The sequence below is a fragment of the Phragmites australis genome, chromosome 7, assembly GCF_958298935.1.
Source record: "Phragmites australis chromosome 7, lpPhrAust1.1, whole genome shotgun sequence".
Classification (NCBI taxonomy): Eukaryota; Viridiplantae; Streptophyta; class Magnoliopsida; order Poales; family Poaceae; genus Phragmites; species Phragmites australis.
In genome coordinates, this window is record NC_084927.1 from 36498570 (window position 1) to 36515654 (window position 17085).

At 45.1% G+C, this 17085-nt stretch overlaps 2 protein-coding genes across 2 annotated transcripts; both read left to right on the forward strand.

The window, feature by feature from the left end:
• Positions 1–2321: 2321 nt before the first annotated feature.
• On the forward strand, positions 2322–7067 carry LOC133925136 (probable receptor-like serine/threonine-protein kinase At5g57670). The gene is made up of 7 exons (XM_062370989.1): positions 2322–3018; positions 3112–3369; positions 3450–3607; positions 3705–3784; positions 3885–4020; positions 4127–4276; positions 6599–7067. The coding sequence occupies exons 1-7, from the start codon at positions 2841–2843 to the stop codon at positions 6788–6790; spliced, it is 1152 nt and encodes a 383-aa protein (XP_062226973.1). The 5' UTR covers positions 2322–2840; the 3' UTR covers positions 6791–7067.
• Positions 7068–11718: 4651 nt separating this feature from the next.
• LOC133925137 (COP9 signalosome complex subunit 5) lies at positions 11719–16495 on the forward strand. Its single transcript, XM_062370990.1, has 6 exons — positions 11719–12178; positions 13334–13615; positions 13700–13847; positions 13958–14037; positions 15957–16037; positions 16133–16495. The coding sequence occupies exons 1-6, from the start codon at positions 11786–11788 to the stop codon at positions 16229–16231; spliced, it is 1083 nt and encodes a 360-aa protein (XP_062226974.1). The 5' UTR covers positions 11719–11785; the 3' UTR covers positions 16232–16495.
• The last annotated feature ends 590 nt before the right edge of the window (positions 16496–17085 follow it).

The window sequence follows — 17085 nt, forward strand, 5'->3', positions numbered from 1 at the left end:
GGTGGTTCGGGTGGATGGTGCACCGTGGGCCGGCTGGTTCAAGGGCCAGCCTGACGTGTGGGGTCCACACATTGGGATAAGGCTGGTCAGCTTGTGTGGGCGTGAGGCGCTCAAAGAGAGAGAGAGGGAGGAGCCAGAGAGGCGACCAGCGACGCGAGAGGGAGAGGGGGCGTCGAGGAGGTGAAGACCGAAGGGAGGGAGCTAGCCGGAGGGAAGTGTCCGGCCGGGACAAAGGACTCATCGGCGATGACGGTCTCAAGCCAAGGGGGGCTCAGGCTGGTGGCGCAGAGAGGGGGCAAGGTGGTGGGTGAGAGAGGCGCACCAGAGATCTCGTCGGTTGGAGAAGAAGGGGGCCAGCAACGGCTCGGCGTGCTGGCCGGAGCAGGACTTGGGTGGTCGGGTGCCACTGAGGAGAAGGGGGCGCCAAGGAAGAGGGAGCTTGCCGGCGATGAGAGATGGCCAAAGAGAGGCTCATCGGTGGCGGGGCTTCTCAGTTGGGCAGAGGACAAGGCGGCCCGGGGCGGGATGACACGCACGGCTGCTAGCAGTGGAACTGCGCACATAGATGCGTGCGCGAGATGGTGCGGCGGTGCTGAGAGCAGTGCGCGGCGGGAGAAAGCAGACCGGGGTGCGCGGTGGAGCAACGACGTGGCTATGCATGCTGCATCGACGCGCAGGACAGCAAAGGGCGCGGTACGATGACCTTGTGCTACGACATGACTTGCCAGTGACGGGCATGGCCAAGCGACACACAGTGCTAACAGAGGGGAAGGAAAGGAGCAGAGGATAGGGAGACAAGGTGCTCATCGTCACTAGGGACGGGCGGTGCACACGACGTTAGCAGGAGATGGCGCGACGCGGTGGAGTTGCAGTGGCGACTCCACGGCGGCACGACGACATGGGGGGCGCGGTGCAGGACCGGCTGGCTGGGCCAGCCAAGTGGCGCGACGACGGCACAACGGTGCAGGTCGGCGGCTTCAGAACTGCGGGAGCACACTCAAGCGGCTGCTTGTGTGCGCGTGGTGCATGTGAGTGAGAGGAGCATAACAATGCCGTTGCTGCTGCTGTGCTTATGCTTGCGTGTATGCTTATATGTGTATGTATGGTATGAGGTGTGGGGCAGCTTGCAGGTGAAGGAACGGGAGGAGGAGAGCAAATGGCTTTTGCCTAATGACGAAAAGATCAGCGAGGGAGAGAGAGGAAGGCGAGAGGATGGCAGTGGTGAGCTCTTTTGCTGTTGCACCTGGTGTGATCCATTTTGCCTGCTCGGTGAGAAAGATCAGGGAGATGAAGGCAGGTGCTGTGTTTGCTTGTGTGGGTGTGATCTTTTGCAGGTGAAGATCAGAGAGTGAGAGAGATTGATATGTTTATGTGACAAACCAATTTGATGTATTTGAATTGTAAATGGAATATGTGATAATTCGAATTTGAACTAGATTGTATGATGATTCGATGAATGACTTGAAATTGTAATTGGATTTGTAAGGATTTAATTTGAATAAATTGAATTGAATTGGATCGGATTTGGATAATTCGAATTGAATGTATTTGAATGTAGTATTTGAAAATGAGATTGGTTCAAAAAGAATATTTGAAGCTAGATTAGAAATTAAGCTTGGCATTAATTCAACTAAGGGTATTTGAATTAGAAAAAAGATTCAAAGATGAAACCTTAGTATTTGAGAGAGGTTTGGATTCAAAAGAGTTGAATTTAATTTGGATTTCAACTGAATTGAATCTAAGAAATAGATTTGAAATTGAGAGATATTTAATTCAAAATCTTCACTCAAAGAACCATAAGAACAATTAAACCAAAATACATTTGATCATTTTATTACAATGATTAATTTAAAAATTAATTTAGTGATATCTGGAATACTTAAGCAAAATAATATATTTAAATACACATATACAAATATATACATATTCAATTATATATTTCCTCGTTTTTATACTAGTTTAATACTTACATTTTTTATTTCAAATAAATTTTAATATTTTTAAAATGTTACATCGGATTCAGAAGGCGCATGGCTAGGCAGTGGAGGGAGTTGGGCGTGGACCTGCGGCGATGCAGGAGTTGAGGACGCCAGCGCGACGGGTGCGGCGGAGCTGCTGGCTGACGGCGAAGACTGTCAGTGAGCTGAACATTTTCTCTTCTGCCCTTGATAACCGCCGTCCATATTTCCCAGCTGCAGAAAGACATATTCAGAATATCAGAACAGATGAACGGTCGGTAGTAGAGTACAAAACATGGGCGTGCCCCCGTTGGCGCATGGGCCCCGACCGTCCAGCGCCGGGAACGCATATAAGGAAGTGGACGCGACGGCGCCTCCCCCTCTCACTCACTCACTCACCTCCGTCTGCGCTGTTCCCTCCTCTCCTCGCTCATCGTGGAGCACTGCACTGGCAAGGACAGTGACATCTTCTTCTCTCCCATCCCATTTCCTTTCCCGCTTTCTCTCCCATCCCATTTCCTTTCCCGCTACCATCTCTCTCCCTCGCCATCTCGTGCGTGCAGCTGAGCAGTTTAGCAGCGCCAGTGTGCGCGGACACGGCAGTGGCAGTTACTCTGCTTTCTTGGTGTCCAATTTAATGCGTTCCTGCAGAACGGATGGAGTTAGCCCTTTGTTTCTCCAATGGCATGAGCTGAGCCATTCAATGCCATCGTTTCCCTCTATTCTTTAACTGCCTCGTGTAGAGTCACTGTTACTCATACGTGCTTTCGCACGCCGGTTACAACCACTGCAAGAGACAAGAGAAGGGGATGGAGTTGTTCTGCTGAGCTCCTTCTACCTGGGCATTGTTGCATTCCTGGATTTTTGTCTTCTCGGTGGAAGATGAACTACCTCAGGAGCCGGAGCCTGAAGAGGCTCCTGTCCCTCGGCCGCCGGAGCAACGCTGATGAGTCCGCCAAGGAGTGCGTCGACGTCGAGCAGCCGCCGCCGCCGAACAAGCCCACCTGGAGGTGCTTCTCCTACGAGGAGCTCCACAAGGCAACCAATGGCTTCCACCAAGGTAAAGACCAAGACCAGCCTGTCGTGTGTCATTCATGTTGCTTTTAATTGCTTTGGCATTGTCCTGACATGCGCTAGCTGGTGAATTGCGAAGGCAACATGGTGGGGAAGGGCGGGTACGGCGAGGTGTACCGCGGGGTCCTGGAGGACGGGCGCGCCGTCGCGGTGAAACGGCTGGCGCCCACGGCGGTGGCGGACGGGAAGAAGGAGAAGGACTTCCTGACGGAGTTGGGCACTGTGGGGCACGTCCGCCACCCCAACGTGTCCGCGCTCCTGGGCTGCTGCGTCGACCGCGGCCTCCACCTCGTCTTCGAGTTCTCCACCCGCGGCTCCGTCTCCGCCAATCTCCACGGCAAGTCCAGCTAGCGACACGACACCCATCCTCGCATGCTCTGCTTTACCAATGTGGTGAGCTTACGATTGGAACTGCAGACGAGAAGCTGCCGGTGATGTCGTGGAAGCGGCGGCACGGGATCGCGGTCGGCACGGCGCGGGGGCTGCGCTACCTCCACAAGGGCTGCGCGCGCCGGATAATCCACCGGGACATCAAGGCGTCCAACATCCTCCTCGCCGCGGACTACGAGCCTCAGGTGGCCTCCTCGACCACTCTGCTCTTCCCTGTTCTTGGCGTCGATCAATGACACGGCTAACTCTGCTGGCTTCCGCCCCTCCGCGGCGCGCGCGCAGATTTCGGACTTCGGCCTCGCCCGGTGGTTGCCGTCGGAGTGGACGCACCATGCCATCGCGCCCATCGAGGGCACGTTCGGGTGAGCGACACTTTTCACGTTCTTCCTTCCTTGGACTTTGTGAAAATCTGGTTGGCGAGGACGCTGACACGAAGGGCGTCGCGACGTCTGTACGTGACAGGTGCCTGGCCCCGGAGTACTTCACGCACGGCATCGTGGACGAGAAGACGGACGTGTTCGCCTTCGGCGTCTTCCTCCTCGAGCTCATCTCCGGGAGGAAGCCGGTGGACGGCTCCCACAGGAGCCTCATTGCGTGGGTAAGCACCAATGAAACAGCAATTTTTCTTTAAGCAGAATGAAACAGTAATCGCGGCCGCCTTTGCACTAAGTTTTGGTTCCAAACATGTGACTGTTACGATGCAGGCCAAGCCTTACCTGACCGACGGCGTCGTGCAAGGGCTGGTGGACCCGCGGCTCGGCGACGGCTACGACGCCGGGCAGCTGAGGCGGCTCATGTTCGTCGCGTCGCTGTGCGTCAGGGCCGCCGCGGCGTGGCGGCCGACCATGACACAGGTGCGTACGGAAAAACGACAGCTTTCTACGCGTCTATGCACTTGCTGTGTCCTGAATGCAAACTGCATACAGTTCAGAAATAATTGAAATAAACTGTCGATCACAAGAAGTAAAAATGCACAATACATTTTCGTTTCAAAAAGGAAAAAAAAACTGTAATCCACACCATCAGTGCAAGGTGCAAACAGTAGCTTTCGACAGTGGGTGACCTAATTGTTCTAGAGTGGACAATCCCCTAGCTTTGGAATGTTATGGTGGGTCTGACTGACAGAGTGTAACAGCAACCCGTCGTTCTTCCAACCCATGGGCGACCACCAAGACAATCTCCAACCATCATCTCTTGTTTTTCTATTTGAAATATCAAGATCTCGAACCATCATCATAGGACAAAAGTCGGGGACATCTTAATGCCAATTTGGTGGTCGAATCGATTCGTTGCTTGTTCCGGTAACTCAAACAATGGAATGCTCCGTGTTTGAGCAAAGGACAATGATACCATTGCACTGAAACGGATAATAACTTTGGGTTTCTTCAAGTAGAGTGTTAATCATACAAACGAAAAGATCAATAATTCATCTTTTTTATACAAAGTTGTGGTCTAAATTTTCGTAGGAATTTGCCTCTCACTTTTCCCAGAACGAAATGCATACGGTTAGGTCCAACATCTCCATCATAGTACTACCATACAGTCGTCTGAACAACGGTAACGGAGAAGAGGGACAAACTAGCATACATGAATAATTGTTAACAGCTGGTGCAGAAATTGTTCCAAATATGTGGTATAAGAACAACACTAAATTTTGTACGAATCGTAAGTTATCCAATCAGAGGAGTAAACGTTAGTTTATCATGTCTGGTGCTACGTACCTATCTCACTTAGCATAATTCTCCCTAGTCTATTTGAGGTTATTAATATAACCAGATTATCCTTATATGCTTCGTCTAACCAGACATCTGAGAGCAGCCTAAATACCAGTAGCATATACTAGTAGAATATATCTATATCATCCACTTGCCTCCTACGGTTGTTAAATACTGCCACATTTTGCAATGTCTTGTTGTGACAGCAGCCCTTGGTTTTTGTTTAGCTCACTGGCATCTACCGACCAGTTTGCAGTTGCAACTTGCAAGTAACATTGCACCCAACTACGGTTTCAAGAAAAAAAAACATTGCACCCAACTTGATTGCATATAGCTTGTCTTCATCTGTCACAGTGTGGTAAGATCTCATTTTTAATGTGGAGCTAACTGAATCTCTTTCAGTAGGATTCCAAAGTGTGTGGGAGCTCACACACTGATAATGTATAGTACAATACAGAAACACAGCCATCAACATATGAATGGGCACATCATCAATAAATCAATTAGTTGAAATTAAGGGAAGGTAGCTTGAACACCAGTACATATCAGAATTGACCTTGTCTGAAAGTTCCCCAAACTGCCCAATAAGATTTCTTTTCAATTTAGACCTTAAAAAGCACACAAAAGATAAAGTTCTTAAGCACACATTCTTCTTTTCTGTTTGAGAATCAGGATAAGAATGCCTGAGAAATGAAAACCAGGAGTAGGACAAAGCAACCATACTAATTTACTGAACTTTAGAAGAAGACAAGGGTTGGTCACATCTGAAGCATGGCCGGTTTCTTGGTTTTAGAAGGCGCATAGGATGCTCTGTTGCTCCCTACCTTCTCCCCTATGCTTTTTTCTCTCCATTTGATTCACGGGAAGCCCAAGACCAAGGTGAAGTGGGGGACACAAAAACTCTTGGGGCAAACGTACAAAACATGCCACCCCAACAGCTATATAAGAGACCAAGTCTACCCTAATCAAAGTTTAGTCTTGCATTAGTTTATTCACATTCATAATGCATTGCGCCATCAACACATAAACAATCGCCCTACTGCATGAAGACTGGTACTCTCGTTGCAACTGTCAGATGCTTACTTCAGAAGGTGGCTATACTGTCTAAGCAGTGCTTAGATGGATAGCAGTGCATCAGTAGGATTCAGTTGCTAAATGTAACTTATGCAAGTCCAATTTGCTCTAAAATCCTATTTATTGTACTAATGTAAAACTAAATATGTGCATAAAAACTCCACTTTTACAAGCAACAAAATATGTAGTATTTCAGTGAGTTGTAGGGTTGGCCTTTTTTTTTCTGTTTTAATGTAAAATCCAATGCACTGTATCAGCAGCTCGCTGCACTTGTCAGAGGTTTCTCCAAGGACCGGTCGATTGTAGCACAACGTAGCAGTACCATTGCCCTTTATTAATTTGCAACTGTTAGTACTTAACTGCCTGGATTCACATGGCCATGGGCAGGTACTGGAGCTATTGGAGGCCGGTGACATTTCTCAAGATCAATGGCAGATGCCCGAGAAGGAGGAGGAAGATGAGTTTTGGAATTTCGACGATCTCGACGACTTCGAGGACGACGACGATGACAACTACGACGATGAATCGGATTCCCCCTCGATATCCTCGTCGGCGTGCAGCATCCACGCCAATGACTAGCCCCAAAATATTTGCATCTGTCAGTAGATTAAGCGGATATGATCCATGAGATTATATTAGTGTACATACACCACCTAGACAGTAGTAAACTGAAAACCAGAAAAAGGAAAAAAAAAGGATATAGGCCATGGTTTTCAATTTCATGCCTCCATTCCAGCAAGAATCTTCCCCATAAGCCCCTCTTAACTCCGGCATCTGATCTGATCACCATCTGACAGTGATAGATGCATGGTTTCTGCCTAAATTATTTGACAGTTTGGTATGCTGACTCTTTAAATCTCGCTGATTTTTTAAATCTCGCTCTTTATATCTATATATATGGAGTTTTTCTAAAAGATTCTCTCTATTTATCTACATGTTTTATCTGACTTTTTACCTCTCACTCCTAAATTATATTCATCTATATTTTATTAATATATGGCTCCCCGATGCCACTGCCTTCGCTACCACTCACCGATGTCCATCCTGTCCATGTCGCCGCCTTGTTCACACCTCGCTGTGCCCTCTCCTCACGCTTGCTCTGCTTCCTCTGCCGTTGCCTCCACGTCTAACCACTTGGCCGCCTCGAGATCCGCCGCGATCCACACGAGCTCCCACACTGCTCGCTCTGTGCTGTCACCCCCCCCCCCTCCCACATCTACGGCCACCTCTCTTGTGCCACCATCTTCTACCCCTCCCATGCTGCCACCCCGTGTCCGTGTCCACCACCAGATCGTTATCGACGTCAACCGTGCAGAGCTCTTCTGCGCCGCCTACAAGGAGTAAGTCTACGATCCCGATTTTAACGTTATCGATGAGAAGGGTCTAGAGGTCCACAAGACCACCCAGTCCACCTCGTCCTTCACCGTGGCCATCCTCTCTAGAGGCTCATCTCCCAAACACATGCGCGGCAGGTCAGGTGGGTCACGGTTCGGGACCCGTTGATTAGCCCAACTGCAGTTGGGCGGTCCTACCCTACTCGGCTGTGAGCTAACCAGGAAATCATTGAGCAAAGTTCAGACAGGGCCAGGATCAAGCAGCTCGCTGTGTCAGCAAATAAGCCATTCTTTTTCAGTACTCAAATAATGGCACATATTCGCAGTGAAATGATCACCAAACTGAAACTAGTAACTACTGGTCTTCTCTAACCGTCAGTTTGTCCCCTTCACCAGGGACAACGAACAAGTGATCATTCACTCAGCCAGTCACCAACCATGGCTTACTACAACAGCAGAGCTAGAGAGCTAGGAGCCGACGACTAACTGCTAATCAAAGGCCTTCTTCTGCAACACACGCCGGTCTCAAACAATTCTTCTGGATACACAAACACACTTACATGCATGGCTAGAAACGTCAGCAATAATCTACTCGTAGACGTATACATACATGACCATGCTGGCTGCAGGTCCACCACAAAATGCTGCATCTTGATTCTTGCATGGACCTGCATGAGTCGCTGCTAACCTAGCCACTCGTTTGTTGTCATATCCGTCCAGATCTACGCATATAACTTCTCATGAATACACTGTAGCGTACTAACGCAAACCAAGGACCAGCTCGATGGATCGACCACGCATCGCATCAATCGGCATACTACAACGAGACCCGGCTGTGCTAAGCTGGTCAGCTAGCTGGAGGACCAAGCTTGTGCAGTGCAGGCAGTAAAGGGGATCGCCGGCTGCGTACTGCAGACGCTGGCAGGCCACCTCTAATGAAGCATGCACAGGGAAACGGTTGCATCTGCTTAGTTGTACGTGATGCAAAAACAACACATCATGCATGGAGGCAGACTATAAGGCCTGAACGGAGCAGTGTGTCAGTATGGTCCTGAGTACTAACCTTTTTTTTTCAAAATTATGGCAAGAGCATTATCGATATTTTTCATAGAAGAAGATGATTCATCTAGTTTATAAAGAAAATTAGGTTGTAAGATTTAAAAGAAAAACCGGCAGACAACACATCACGCATGGAGGCAGATTATAAGGCCTGAACTGAGCAGTGTGTCAGTATGGTCCTGAGTACTAACTTTTTTTTTCGAAATTACGGCAAGAGCATTATCGATATTTTCCATAGAAGAAGATAATTGATTTAGTTTATAAAGAAAATTAGATCTAAAAATCTCACAACTGTACGATTTAAAAGAAAAACCGGCAGACAACTCGAGATGATAATACGATCTCAACTCGAAACAGACGCCCACACCAAAAGACACAACCAAATAATAAGTAAGCACAATCTAACTCAACTCGCACGCTAACCAATCAAACAACTATCTCTCTCATGACATAACTCGGTCGGTGAAGCAATACTCCCACACCACACCTCTCTAACATACAAACCGGCAATGGTCCTGAGTACTAACACTTGACTGACATTTCTACGTTGCAAAAGCCGCCATGATTACCTCATTGGTCTGCAGCTGCTAGTCCATGATGAACGCAATGGCCCAAGGCATTAGTGTGGAACCATGCCATTGTTATCAGGACCAGCCTATCTGGCAATCTCAAACAGTTCGTGATGATGAATTAATATTGATGTAGCACACTATGTATGTATTTATGTACAGGGTGTGGCTTCTAGTATTTACTGTGATTAAGTTGCATTTCAAATCTCACTTGGACCAAGCATATGGGATTTTTACTCAGCTAGCATGCAGTCTTCTGAATAAAATTAGATTTGGACAGCCGGACACCAAACTAATGAGCTCATGAACATTATGAGCGTGTATAATGCAACAACCTAGCTTTCGCCCGTGAACGTACACGCATGCAGCTAGCGAAATATGTAGTCGCCACTAGCTTGCTCGATGGAACATGATCTGCCGCGTGACTGTGGCATAATGGTCCAAAAAAACAGAGTTGCACGACGAAGTGTTTCACGCTAGAGGTTAAAGGACAGAGAGATATACATGGGCCTAAGCCGAAAAGGATGCTACCATACTACTGGGCTACTGCTAGCACACAAGAACAGAGATAACTTCAAATGGATTTGGATTCTCCCTTCATAAATATATACCATATGTAATGGAATCTGACCTATATGTTAGGTCTTCATAAATTAGCTTAGGCTTGCTTGGAGAAAGGAAAAGAAAAATGTTGATATGAATGATTGATGAGTAGTTGAATCCAGTATTACACTGCTTATACATAATGAAACCTTTCAATTAAATACACCTTGGAACAAGATAGAACGATTCTCCTAGTTAAAAAGACATCCATGTTTGGGAGGGACGACAGACTTCACAAGACTTCTCTGAACCTGCATGTGTGGCGACGAACTGAACAATTAGACGCAGACTGGCCGGCCATGCCAAGCCTAGAGATATTTAGCAACACTACATAACCAGTACATGATTCTCAAATCACAGGGCGTTTTGTTAATGCACTGAAGATGTTGGATACTTTATATTTGCAACCATTTCTGCTGACAAAACATGCAGCGAATCGTGGAAGGTGAAAATTAAGTTCAGTGCAGATAACCTGCACTGCAGAACAACAACAAAAAGCACCGATTGACCATGCAACGTACCGTATCCGGTTAATTGATTCTGTCGGTAACCAGCAATTCAGCACGCATGAAAAGATGCTTCAGTAAGACACTGCGAGTTAATTAACAAATCAGTGGGTACGTACATTGTTCCTTACCACTGGAATTAGCTGTAACACATGGGTGCCCAATAGCAGACGCTGGGACGAAATGGAGGAGCTCTCTTCCTCCTCCTCCACCTCTTTATTTTAATGGCGTTCCAGCCAGTAGAGGGGGAGGGCTGAGGGGGCTTCCCAAACACACAGGAGACATGAACAGATAACCAAGTAGAGTAACTGACAGCAAATTATCAACATTTTTATGCTAATGGAGATGCAACAATGCATGTAAGCTGAGGTTTTGTCTCGGCTCCATTATCCGATCGAATGTGTTAAGTAGCCCGGTAGTTTCCGTCGGAGATTCAGTCCTGTGGCTGTGTTGTATTATATGGGTTGCAGAAGTAAAAACACGATCGTGCATGGTCCAATTTTTCATAACAGACTAAACTAGGTCCATTGATGTCAAAATTCTCTTCTCTTTTGACTCATGACGTTGCACCTGACTTCAAATTTTTGTAGGATATTGTGAGTTGTGACCATGTCAAAAAAAGGAAAGAAAAGTTGTGACTTTCTATCCTCACAAAAAATTGGACTCATCAGGTGGAGATAGGATACAGATGCTAATTTTTTATTTCTATATTTTAAATTTAAAAAATTGTAAAATTATGCAGCCATTTTGGGATTTTACAGTAATAGGTGCATCTCGTCTGTTCAGCGGACGAGAAGAAAAAAATCGCCCATCCACCAGGAGAGAGGTTTAAAAAGTATAAAAAGTAACGCGTTACAATGCTCTCAACTTTCAAAACACATTCTAAATAGTAATAAAAAATCTGAAAATTTAGAATAAAGAGGATGCTATCATCTAGCACTCCACAAAATTTCGGATAAAAATATGACCTGTGAGACAAATTCCAGCGATGCTTCTCATTATACAAGTAATTTTTTGAGTTGAATTTTTGTGAAGCGCTAGATGATAGTATCCTCTACGCCATCAATGTGTTTCATAATTTTCTATGACTATTTTGATAGTCTTTTGAAGGTTTAGAACATTAGAACACGATATTTTTATGATTTTTAAACCTCTTGCTCGGTGGATGTGCGGTTTTTACTTCTCGCACGTTGAACCGGCAGAGGTGCCTATTTTTGTAAATTTCCAAAATGACCGCATAATTTCACATTTTTTAAATTAAAAAAATATATAAATAAATAATTCTACAAATGCTTGGGGCTCAGCCCATTAAGCCCGTTATGAACCTTCCTCTACGTATTGCAAGGCACGCGCTTGTGGCCCGGCCCATATGGACATACAGCCCAATAGATACCTCCGTCCTCCCCGTACTAGCATTGGCAAAGCTCTCCCCTCCTCTTCGTCTTCTCCTACTCCGCTTGCAGTCCTAGGGTTTTGCCCGCCGCGGCGCCGCACCGCAGCGCGATGGAGCCCACCTCGTCGGCGTCGATTGCGCGGCAGACGTGGGAGCTGGAGAACAGCATCCCCGCGGCGACCTCCGACCCGGACGCGATGGACGCGATCTACCGCTACGACGACGCGGCGCAGGCGCGGGCGCAGCAGGAGAAGCCCTGGGCCAACGATCCCCACCACTTCCGCCGCGCCAGGATATCCGCACTCGCGCTCCTCAAGATGGTCGTCCACGCCCGCGCGGGGGGCACCATCGAGGTCATGGGCCTCATGCAGGGCAAGTGCGAGGGCGACTCCATCATCGTCATGGATGCCTTCGCGCTCCCCGTCGAGGGCACCGAGACTAGAGTTAACGCCCAGGCCGACGCATACGAGTACATGGTGGAGTACTCAACCATCAACAAGCAGGTGAGCCTTCCCCCCTTCTTCTCGCACCTATCATCAATTCATCACTGCTCTGTTTGAAGCTCTCGATCTGACCAGACTGTAACGATGCTACCAATGTGGTGTCTAGGTGCTTGACTGCGTAGAAGTTTTATTGTTATAATAGTTGTTACTTGTTAGTGCCGTGGGGATTATCTGTTAAACTTGTTTATATGAAAATATTGTGGGGTGGATTTTGTCAATGCTCCTGATCTGTTGCCTGTGTGTCTTTAATTTGTCTGGCTCCATGTTGCTAGTGTGATTTTCATACTTATGTGTTCCTTATTAACCTGTCTGGGTTTGTGTAATGCTGCCCTTAGATTGGTCGAGTCAAGCCCTTGAATGTTGGTAACATGATGATAACTGATTTATGTTTACTGCATGGCTCCTAAATTTTGCTGACATATATAGAATAGTAAATAGTTCCCCTTCTATGCAGCTCATCTAAGATTGATTATATCAGGTTAGGTTTTAATTTTTTGCCATCTGATTATATGGAATGTATGGAGTGCCTGAAATCATGCAATCGTATTTGTAATTCTAAGTTTTGTTTTCCATTCACCCTGTTGTGTTGAAAATTTATTGCTCGATATTTGAACTCCAAAAACTCGATCTGTTGAATTTGCCTTGTATGATGAAAGTGGCTCAATACATGACAGCAAAAGGGACATATTCAAATCATAGCCACGGTATGGAGGTTTTCGAACAAAATAACTATTATCAAACTATTTGTAAAAGTATGATAATATCATACAGGCCAAATACTACCTTTCGTGGGCTTCCTGGTACACCCACAACTTGCATTCTTCTGATGTATGCTTCATTGGGTTGCGTTGTCTCGATGTGTTAGTGTGTCTGTGTGTTTGCCATGCTAAATAGAAAAGTGAAAGAAAAGCAGATCACATAGGACTAGTGATAAAATATAGTTGTTTGCTATTTTAGAGTCTATGTCTAAACTTGTAGAGTATGGAATTCATACTTTTTTATAGATCTCTAACTCCCTATTTTTATTAGCCGATTTGCCTGTACTACTGGAGTATTAAAGTTTGTTTGCGCAGTACATTGGAATTCTTTTACACATATTCTGTCATCGTCAAAAATTATGTTAAAAGTAACTGCGTTTTTTCTTCATTTGCATAGGCTGGAAGGTTGGAGAATGTGGTTGGCTGGTATCACTCACACCCTGGCTATGGATGCTGGCTGTCAGGCATTGACGTGTCAACTCAGATGCTTAATCAACAATTTACAGAGCCATTCTTGGCCGTTGTGATAGACCCTACAAGGACTGTTTCTGCTGGCAAAGTGGAGATTGGAGCTTTTAGGACATATCCAAAGGATTACAAGCCACCGGATGAGCCTGTGTCCGAGTATCAGACCATACCTCTCAACAAGATAGAAGATTTTGGTGTTCACTGCAAACAGGTAACTAGATCGATTATCTGTTTCTCTCTCTTTTCTTGGGCTCAAATGTGTGGTTTAATTCTGTTCTAACTGGATTTCATGCAGTACTATTCGTTGGATATAACTTATTTCAAGTCATCCCTGGACTCTCACCTCCTTGACCTGCTCTGGAACAAGTACTGGGTCAACACGTTGTCTTCATCGCCACTTCTGGGCAACAGGGATTATGTTGCTGGGCAGATCTTTGATTTAGGCAAGCATTTCATTTATGAGGATATAGTATTTCTATATTATATTTAGTTCACTTTAGTTCTCTCTTTGGATAGATCCAGATAAAGTGATGAACCATTTTACCCTATGCAGCTGATAAACTAGAGCAAGCTGAGGGTCAGCTGGCACACAATCGATTTGGCATGCTTATGCCATCACAACGAAAGAAAGAGGTCAGTTTGTGCATTTGTGTGTTCTCTAAAGTAACTTGTGTGTCCATTGATGGTCAACACTTCTCTTTTGCCCTTATGAAGTTTACTAGGATGAAACTGTTTAATCTGGCAAATCTATTGCCACCCAAACTTTTCCAGTTTTCTGCAACTTTTACTTGTCACAGGAAGTTGTTATCTTTTTAGTACTATATTAATGAGCTGTGTCTTCTTCTTTCTCATTTTCAATATTAAGTGGATCCATCGTACTGTGTACCCGCGCTTATATGAAATAAATGCGACTACAGTTGACACATTGAAGTCTCATAAGTGTCAAGATGTGACCTGTTTTCCCGTACTTTGTCATGTGTTAAATCTTCACGTGAGAGAATGAACGGGGAAGTGAAAAAAGTTGTAAACATTATCTATTGCTGTTTAAATATCACAATCAGAAGAGTAACAATTGTAGCATGGGCAGGCAATCTTTCTGATTGATTCCCCTCCAGTCCTGAAAGGCCTATAGCCTCACAAGTAGCCCAGGAACTCACCCAAGACACACGTACACTGGCAGTGGTATTTTTTTGGTGCTGCAATGGCTTACTGCCTTTTCTGTTTTCTTCTCTATTTATACATTGCTGACCACTACAATATGGTCTGGGTCAATCAGCTAATAACTACAGCAATTACTGCTTTAGTTGGCTATTATTCTCCCTAATATGCTAGCTGGAAATCCCGTGGTCAATCAGCTAATAACTACAGCCATTACTGCTTTAATTGGCTATTATTCTCCCTAATCTGTTAGCTGGAAATCTGCACACATCAAAGCTTATTGCTAACAAGTCCAGGAATTACTTTCATAAACTAGCCGGCATTGTACCTAGAGGGGAAAATCGAAATGAAATAAATAAAGAATAAAGTCAACCCCAATATTTTTTTTCGGAGCCGTTTTTTTTTTCCTGTCCCCTCACCCCGGCGTAGCACTTCGCTTCCGGTTCTTTGTTACTGGACAAGGACATAAGGGTCTCAATGAAATCCTAACAATATCATGCAATGCTCAATTATCTCTTATTTTCTTTTTACCTCATAAAGGAAACAAAACCGTTAGGTGGTATACTATACTGTTTGTTTATTAGAATTCCGGCTATTAAGTAACTCTAAATGAATTGTGGATACATCTGTATCCTTAACATACTGAAACGCCTGGGCACCCAGAGGTGTGGTATGCACTCTTAGAACGTGTCTTTCGATAGTTTTATGAGCTTACCCCCTCCAAACAATTCGCGCTAAGATTGATTATTGCTGCTATCCAATTCGAACTATCTATGGAGTATAAAACAGTATAGGAGTAGATTGAAGGGCATGCCTTTATGCCTGGTAAAAAGTGACTCAGCAGGCAAATAAAGGGAAGTCGTGAAGTTCTTATGATCGAGCCCCTAGGGAAGGCTCTGTTTGATACTTAAGTTACACAAATATGCCATTATATCTTGTAGCAGTGAACTTTGTTCCACTCAATTACTTTAGTGGGAGGATTCTTGAGGCTGAGAACACAAAACAATGATAGTAAATGTGAAATATGATCCATGTAGGTAGTACGATTTGAAAAGTGTGGTCCATTCTTTTATTACTTTGTTTGGTTGCAAAAAATGTAGTCAAGTTTATCTTTGGCAGTACATCAGTTCAGATATCAGCAGAATCTAAAGTAATCTCTTCTTACAAGCAATTGGTTTTAGTTTATTTTCTTATTGTAATATGTGTCACTTACATTGTGATGTTTACACACCAAAAGCAGACATGATTCTTAACATATTTTCCTCTGTGGCATCCTTCAAGTGTTTATGGCTATGTAATTTTGCATTAGCAGGATTACCAGTTAATTTGTTGGCTCTTGTTAGAGAACTTAATACAGTTTCTTTTTCGTTTATTTTGTTCTATGCTTTCTTCAGCAAGAGGAGTCTCCACTGGCTAAGGTAACTCGGGATAGCTCCAAAATTACAGCTGAACAGGTTCACGGTCTCATGTCACAGGTGATCCTTGATTTTTGTCTTTACTCGTGGCGTGGTTTAATTCTCCCTATATATTTTCTTATCTTGCCCTAATATTTGCCTTATGATGCCGTCAGGTCATAAAAGACGTCCTCTTCAATTCTGTGCACCCGACAAGCAAGGCAAGCACAAGTGGTCCAGATTCATCTGGGCCTGAGCCTATGGTTGAAGCCTGAGAGTTCCATCGAATTGCTACAGTATCTGAGTTGTCATCACTTGCGATCTTGGCCAGCATAAGCTGAGTTACATTTGTCAAGACAGAACTATTATGTAATTATGAGTTGCCTTCATCTTGGGCTGCCACTGAGAGGGGGACGTGATTTACTTCACTAGTAAAATTCACTCTCTATTTCACCAGTGTGCATGGTAGGTTGATCACTATGTTAATGTACATGTTAATCGGTCGTGCAACCAGTCGTTGATGTTCTTTCTGACAGGTACCATCTGCCTTTTGGTTTTATGCTTCACACTAGAGATGACTTTGAAAGCTCAAACAGTACTTTTATAATAGGTTAGCAATTAGTTTAAGACTGTGCGCTTGGTTGGGTTTTCCAAGCTTTAATTCCTGACTAGGGTGACGGGGTTAACTGTAAGGAGATCTACTTTCGGAGACCTGAAGAAAAGTATCAGGGAGTTGCGCTTGCCGGTCTGAATCGGTCGTTGGCCGGCCTGAATCGGTCGGTGGGTTGTGATGCTTTTTGGTGTTTATCGCTCTTGACTAATGACTTCAACCGATGGGGGGCGTGGCTACTACGCAATGGAGTATAAGAATAGTCAATCATTGTTTTGAAGCGCTGAGAATGGAATGTTCCTTTGTTATTTATGTTGAGAACTGTAGGCAAAATCTGAGTTCATTACCCAGCAATCCAGGTAAAAATGACCTGGTCTTGGTACTCACCTGTCCAATGGCCAGCTACGCAATGGAGTATAAGAATAGTCAATCATTGTTTTGAAGCGCTGAGAATGGAATGTTCCTTTGTTATTTATGTTGAGAACTCTAGACAAAAATCTGAGTTCATTACCCAGCAAT